Source organism: Cyprinodon variegatus, unplaced genomic scaffold (assembly GCF_000732505.1).
Source record: "Cyprinodon variegatus isolate N-32 unplaced genomic scaffold, C_variegatus-1.0 Scaffold412, whole genome shotgun sequence".
Taxonomy (NCBI): Eukaryota; Metazoa; Chordata; class Actinopteri; order Cyprinodontiformes; family Cyprinodontidae; genus Cyprinodon; species Cyprinodon variegatus.
In genome coordinates, this window is record NW_015150865.1 from 171,347 (window position 1) to 179,368 (window position 8,022).

General features: G+C 38.7%; 1 protein-coding gene across 2 annotated transcripts in view; it reads left to right on the plus strand.

Moving 5' to 3' along the window:
* The window catches only part of LOC107093188 (contactin-4-like), a 124,818-nt gene extending 117,503 nt beyond the window's left edge, over window positions 1–7,315 (plus strand). For both annotated transcript variants that reach the window (XM_015388062.1, XM_015388061.1), the window contains 3 exons: window positions 2,391–2,503; window positions 4,905–5,073; window positions 6,293–7,315. In XM_015388062.1, coding sequence (XP_015243548.1) covers window positions 2,391–2,503; window positions 4,905–5,073; window positions 6,293–6,402 — 392 coding nt within the window. In that variant the 3' untranslated portion in view covers window positions 6,403–7,315. The remainder of the gene's footprint in view (window positions 1–2,390; window positions 2,504–4,904; window positions 5,074–6,292) is intronic.
* Window positions 7,316–8,022: the final 707 nt, after the last annotated feature.

Genomic DNA, 8,022 nt, shown 5'->3' on the forward strand with positions numbered 1-8,022 from the left:
TTTGATTCACCCAATGACTGCAGAGTCATCAGAGTATTTCTGCAGATGACAAGACTCTATCTTGTACTGGAAGGTGTATAGAGTAAAAAGAAGTGGTGAGAATACAGTCCCCTGTAGTACCCCTTTTCTGCTGACTACTTGATTAGAAAGTTGAGCCTCCAATCTTACAAACTGTGGTCTGCTTGCCAGGTAATCTTTAACCAGGTAGTCTTTGATCCAGACAGTTGTCGATGCCTTCACTATCAGTGAAAGGCTACTGACACCATATTAATATAAAGAAATAAAAAGTAGAAATATAAGAATTGAGATTTAGGTAACGAACAACCTTTTTCCGATCACAAGTGCAGCTTTCATTTGGTCTTTCCTGAGCCATCAGAATCTGGCTAATCTTGTTCAAGAAAAAAATGTAGGCTTATTCATGCATTAAATCGGTATTGCTATCTCTCTTTTCAACACTAGTTGAATCAACAGAAACAAATATTTGTTGCTATGTGCAGGAAATAAATAGGTTCCTTGCCACTGAGTTTTTTGTTGCTTATGTCAATTTTTCTCTTAAGCCTATTTATACTGCACCTCATAAAGAAGGCCAGAAGTAGTGCAACTTCTCATGTCATTATTTCAGTCAGTCCGGGTTGGACAGACCACCTCTGATGTTATCACCCCAAGCACAGGCTCCCCTTAGGGCTGTGTCCTGAGTCCATTTCTGTTCAACCTGATGACACATGACTAGTTCACCACCAATCATATTGTGAAGTTCGCAGACGACACCATGGTGGTGGGCCTCATCAGTGATGACAACGACCAAAACTACAGAAAGGAGGTGGAGCAGCTTATGGACTGGTGCAGAGACAACAGCCTGATCCTGAATGTGGTGAACATGAAGAAGATCATCTTGGACTTCAGGAAGAACCGGCCTAACCACGCTCCACTGGTCATCAACAGCTCAGCTGTAGAGGTGGTAATCAGCACCAAATTCCTGGGGGTGCACATCACAGACAACCTCACCGGTACTGTTAACACTGGACAAAAGGGCACAAAGTGCATGTACTTCCTGGGGAGGATGAGGAGAGCCAACCTGCTCCCACCCATCCTCACCACCTTCTACAGAAGCACTATAGAGAGCGTTCTGACCAGCTGTCTCACTGTGTGGCGTGAAGGCTGCACTGCTGCAGACTGGAAATAGTGAGGAGAGTAGTGAGAACTGCAGAGAAGATCATCGGTGCTCCTCTTCCCGCCATACAAGATATTTCATCCCAGCGCTGCGTGTCCCAAGCCCGTGACATTATCAATAACCCCTCACACCCCCACCATAGACTTTTCCCCCTGCTGCCCTTTGGAAAGAGGCTTCGAAGCATCCGAAGCAGGTCCAGCAGATTCCAGAACAGCTTCTTTCCCATTGCCATTAGACTGTTATGTAAAATGGGGTTTAAAAAAAAGGGCTGAATGTTGGAAAACTGTAAAGCATATCTCAGTCTTATGTTTACCTTTGATCAATGCTGCACTTTAGAAATGGAAATGTCTTAAGAGCTGCACTGAACAAAATTTCATTTTGCGTACACTCTGTGTTTACAAAATTACAATAAAGTTTGTCCAAGTCTAAGTCTATTATCTACCTCGAGTGTGTTGTTTCTAACCATCCACTTATTGAATAAATACATTGATTTGGCAACTAAAGTTAGTTGCAGAACTTTTTAACACCATATTGTAGAGTTCTATCCCTGTTGTATCCCTACTGTTTAAGTGGTTCCTTATCATACCTGAATAACGCTCTTTACATATCTCCTGCGCTGTAATGCTTTGTTTTTGAGCACAGAGACGCAGTATGTAGCTTAACAAAAGAAAATACTGATTGATGCTGCTTTCACTTTCGCAAGGAAATTAATTGTTTTAGAATTATCGTATAATTCAGACGGTTCTGCCATTTTTAGCGGGGTGGCATAGGTGGACTTTGTTTAGGTTGGAAATTGCCACCCCAATTTACCCTGTGACTCTGCCACTGTGGGCAGCAAATGTAGCAGCACTGCAAGTGCAGCAGGTGACAACCATTTTTTTTTCTTTTTTTCCCAGCCTCAATTTGCATGAAACATGAAATTAAACAGAAATGTGTGAAATCACGCACAATGCGGGACATCTGTTCACCTTAAGCACTTCATCGGGGTTGGCTTTTGATGTTACCACTTTGTATGTATTTGCAGAACACAGATGGAAAAAGCATAAATTCTCTCATTTTCTTGAGCTCCTTTTCATGAATAAAATTCCGTAAATTCAGATTAAATACAAATACTCAATGATTAAATCATTGCCCACTGCAGAGGTAAAAATTGCCACAGATAACATTGGTTTATTCATTTATTGTCAACATTCTCTCTGCATAATTGTATATCTTGCAGCGCCAAGTCAGCCTCCCGGAGCCATTGAGTGGAACCTGACCAACTCAAAGATCTTTTTAAAATGGGAGCACGTCAAGGCATTGCAGAATGAATCAAAGGTGACGGGATACAAGGTGAGTTTCTCAGAGAAATAGAAGTGTGGAAATAAACACAGCTACAGCAGCTGGCATCTTAACAAATGGTTTTCTCATTGTAGAGAAAAGATAGACCTCAACACCCCAGTGTTACAATATGGATTGGACCTGCCTGGCCCTTCAAAATTAAAAGATCTGTTCCAGTTGATAAAATGAGTGCCTTCAAGCAGCAGAGAGAGTTCAGCTGTTTCAAACCAATACAACAAGGAATCATGTTTGATCTACTTTGCATACTTTGTGTGGATGAAAACACAGTTTCTGATTATTCTTTTCACTATATATATTCCTTTCCCTGAGATATGCAACCCCAGTCATTTAAAGATAAGCCTTTTGTGGAACTGTGGTAAAAGGAAGCACATGTGCTGCAGATATTTCTTGTTTATTAAACTGCCTAATGCAAAATCTTGAAGAAGCAGGCAGGATTTCTAAGAATTTTTCGAAAAATAAAAGGTCAAATCTCTTTGTTCTTTATGCTTCCTACATGGGTCAGCACAGGACACGTTTATAGCAATATAAAAGCATGACTAAATGTCTTCATAAAACGCCTAATGTCCTGTTTCATGTCATTCTATTGTTCATTTGACCTATTTACATCCTTAAAAGACAGGAAAGCAATACTTTGACCGCAAAATCATGTCTTAATTTTCAGGTAGCCCATTGTGGGACATTATGCTGATCCAATTCTAGATCTGGCAGTTTAATTGTAATAGACACTAAGCTTCAAGGCAAAAACACAGACCTGAAGACGTTAATGGAACGCCAGTTGAAAAGCCTTCAATGCCTACATTGAGGGGTGTAATCCTCCACTACTACCTTTCCCAGAATGTTCATAAAGAGCTGCAGCACTGGTCTGATCTGCTAGATGGCTCTTCCGACTCACTGCTTGGGCGTCTTTCCTGCTTACCCATCTTGCACCACCAGCAATGACTGCAAAATCTGCTTTGGTGTCAATTGCCGGTTTGTCTTAATCTCAGCCTATATCTGCTTTGGAGTCAATGCCTCCAGTCCTCAAGGCACGTTCTTGTCATGATGGGTCTTAAGTTCTTAGCCCACATGCAGAACACAACGGAGGCTGGGTAAAAGTTTTTAAGAGAGTTTATTTGGATTGCACAAAAACACAAGATCATAAACTGGATCTGGAACTGGTCAGGGCTGGTTCACTGTTCTGATACCATTGTTCTGTTCATACTGAGTCCGCTTCATTGCTTGTTACCTTTAATTCCTGACACCTGTCTCTATGATGCCACTCCCAGTGATCTGAAAGAGGACTTAACAAATTATGCTCCCCTCATTAAAATGCTCAGAGGGAGGTTATTTAGCAAAAATGTAAAACAATAGAACAACACAAAGAGATGGTTTAAATGACTTGTAATGCCTCCCTTTTTCAGCCACCACAGCTTTTCTGTTGCCTATGCTCATGTTGCTGGAACCATGAGGAAGTCCAGCGGTGGCAGCAGGAGATGCCAGGACAACAGCACAGCATACATTCTGTCCTTTTCCTGGAAAACATCACAGTTTCTGCTGCCACTACTTTGGTTCTAGAGGGTGCTACAGCCTCTGCTGCTGTTCAAAATCCCACCAGCCAGTGCTTGTTTTATTTTTTTGTTTTTGTTTTTTTACTCTTTTGTTTTATTTTTAACAGTGTTGATAAACACAGGATAAATATGGAATATCCTTAACTGTAGTAGTATAAATAAATCCTTAACAATACCCATCTTTACTAGGGTCTTGTCCCATATAAGGTGATGATAGGCTCCCATTAGTGATATGCAGCATGTCTGCTATCAGGAAATAGTCTGCAGCTTTTTCTATTTTTGATTAATTTTGCAGCTTACTGTTGTGTCAGCATATATCTTTTAAAGCACGATTTGTATGTCTAATGCATATGTACTTTAGTGCTCTCTATTGTCTGATAGCAGTATTTCTCAGCATTTTTTTTGCATTTTACCTTTGTATATGTTTTGTATGTTTGTGTGTTAGTCAAATTGTTGTATTTGCTAGTCTCATGTTTTTTTTTTTGTTTTTTTTTTGCTGTATTTTTTGGATTTGCAGTACTGTTGTGTCTCCTGGTAACTGTACATAAGTGGAAAAACATATTTTAAGAATTCAAAGATAACAGAATTTGGGTGTGCAGGTGCTGCTTTGTTTCAGCACGCAACACCCATTTAGGGAGGCCTTAGTCCTCGACGTGGGCGACCCAGGTTCGAATCCTGGTCCGTTCCTGAACGTCTCACCCCCTCTGTCATACCCCTTTCCTGTCAGCCAACTGTCTAAAAAAAAAAAAGAAAAAAAAAACTAGCCACTAGTGCCCTTAAAAAAAAAAAAAAAAAAAGAACAGAGTTTATGAAAGCTTCTGATGACTTATTATGTTGTCCTTCAGGTTATGTATCGCCAGAGTTGGCATGGCAGGACTACCATACTGGGAACCAATAAGACCAGCATCGAGCTGCAGGTCCCTTTTGGAGAGGACTATATAATTGAAATTACAGCTCTTACTGAGGGCGGAGATGGCATCAGCAGTGGCCCCATTCATATACCAAAGATGTCCAGTAAGTTTCCAGAAGTTTACAGTTTTGTAATGACAAGAGATGAAAGTAGAAAGACAAGCAGTGGGAATAAAGAATGCTGTGTAACTAATCCTCTAGAGCAATTAAGAGTGTATAAAAGCTTTAGCATAGTCCATAAGAGGTCCTTAGAAGTCATGTAGAAATTGCAATAATAATGTTTGAAGAAAAAATGCTAAAAAAAAATGCTAAAAAAAAATGAAAAACTCTCACTTCAGACCTATACTCTGAGCTCTCACTGCCTGTTATAAATATGATTTAAGTGCATAGAGCAGTTGTGGTGGTAAAAAAAAAAATCTCAAATTTGCTTTCAAGAGGAGAAAAACTTATGTAGCATCTTTAAGCCTATAATAGGATAAGATAAGAATTTATTGCAAAATGAAGCACAGTGAATCCGAAATCTAAGCGAACATTGACCATATAGAGTAGTTTATATTAAATAATGGTGTGATTAGGTTAATTAATTAAGTAGTGGTATTCCCTTAATAAAATGTAAACTTCCTCATTAACTTTATTTTTAAGTACTTTTACACAAGCTTTAAGAATTTAAAAACAAAGTGCTGTACATCAGAGATAAACAAAAAATGGAAAACAAGAAAAGAAAGCATTATAATTAGGTAATAAAGCTAATTGTACAGCAATGTATGTAGGATAAAAATAAAAGATTACGATGAATTAATAAAACAGATAAAATCAGTGGAAATAAAAATTGATAATAAAAATAAAATAAAGTATTAGATAGGTTGAGGGCCAAAATGAAAAAAAGTGTCTTTTAGACAGGTATTAAAAGTAGGCATGTAGTGTCCCTTAACTTAGAAGTCCTGGTGGAGAATAAAAGGAAAGAGATGTAGGCATAAAAACCCAATAAGTAAATTTGAGTTAAAATGGCACCTGACAGTACTTACAGTTCATGTCTTTCTAGGTTAAAATCAGGTTTATTGTTATTCAGCAGATGTCAAAAGTCGGACAATAGCATATATAAAATCACTAAGTAGTGTTTAAATGGTATGTCTCAGACCCACTTTTAAATATAACTGAAAAAACCAAGCTAGTTACTAAATATTAATTCTTCTTACCAGAGGCTTTATATTTTCAGCTCTGTTGTATTCATTGGATCAGGACTTATTTTTGTTAGCATAATACAGTTGCTTTGTATTGAGCAATTTCCTCTAGCTAATGTTTCCTTTTTTTTTTTTTTTCATAGGTCTGAACTCAAAAGGATGTGTGGGCTCAATTCCAGCTGAGATGAGCTATTTCACGCTCTTTCTTCTTTATTTAATAGTGCATCTACTGATACCTTTATATTTAATATAAAAACTGTGGATATTTTCTTCTACATGTGAGTTTTGTTGCAAAAACTACTTCGACTATAAAATATTTTAGTCATGGGTTATAAAACAACTGAAAATGGATTTGTAGAACCATGGTAAAATGTTATCAAATGCCCACAAAGTGCCACTCTTAGACAACAGTAAAAAATATTCTCTCACTTGGCTGCAACACTGCAGAATGCATAAATTTGTTAAACCTGAAGAGCAGCCCTTCTTTCCTTTTACTGATGGAGGAATTCAAGCACAAGTCCATGTCCTAGCCTCCCTTTTTATGTCTCAGTGTGCACCACCTATTCAGTCAGTTTTGATATAAAATGTCTACCTTTGTGCAAAACATAGTCCTCTCAACCAGCAGTTTGACAGAAGGTTTTGCTCAAACTGATATTATCAATTCCAAATGTGTTGATTTCAAAGTTTATGGTAAGACAAAAGTCAACACAATTTTCTTGCCAGTTTGGAGCAGCAATTGTTCTCTGAGTGTTCAGCATCCAATCCAAAGGATAATAGTTTTGTAAATTAAACCACTGCAGGTTGAATACAAAACAACTACTGTACTTGGTCAGCTTTTTCAATTTTTTTTTTATATTTTCTTACATGGTGCAGCTTTACCTCTGCCAAAGAAGTTATGTTTGTAGTCAGTTTGTGTGTTTGTCTATCCGTCTGTGTACAGGATAACTTTAAAAGTTATAAACAGAATGATAAAAAATTTTTGTCCAAGGTACAACCTCTTAAATTTTGATGATGATCCACAATATAATCCTGATTCAGGAATTTTTGAAATAATCCTTTAGCATTATTTGGCAAAACAAGCAATGTCCTCCTTAACCAGAGATTTGCAGCAGTGACTATTTACAGCTTCAGCATCAGACTCAAAATAGTTGTGATTCATTATGCTACATGCTACGATTTGAGCTGCAAAGAATAGCTGCTGCTTCACCATTGATGCTTGTCCATATTAAGGTCAGAAGAACCTAAAGAGCATCTTTGATCCTCTTGAGGAGTGTGAAGCAAAGTGTGTACAGAGTTATCTGATGCATTTGCTGCTCTTGTGTTCAGTAACCGTGACTTTGTAAGGCTATATTTGCAGTGATAAGTGGATGAAAAGTAGTTTTAATATGTTTTTTAAGCAAGAAGGTCCACCTCAAAACATTGTGCAGTAAGTTAATCAAGATTAAGATCCTGCCTTAAAATATAATTTTGCTGTCAAAGCTGCAGACCCCCACATACCGGCGGTGCGCTGTCAGGGGTAATCCTCAACAGAAGCTGCCTCAGGCTGAGTCGTGGATTTTCCGCTACTCTTTGTGGCAGCTGGAATGGATGTTAACTTTTTCACAGGCATTTGGTACTTCAGGAACCGCAATAATAAAAGCAAACATATTTTTCGTCATTTTAAGTTAATTTAGGAATTAATACACTGTTTCAGCGGAAAGTGGGTCATGGGGGTAGCAGTCTCAGCTGAGGTTCCCAGACTTCCCTCTCCACAGACACCTCCTCCAGCTCTGCTGGGGGAAGCCTGAGGTGCTCCCAGGCCAGCTGAGAGACATGGTCCCTCCAGCGTGACCTGGGTCGTCCCCTGGGCCTCCTCCAGGTGAGACATGCCTAT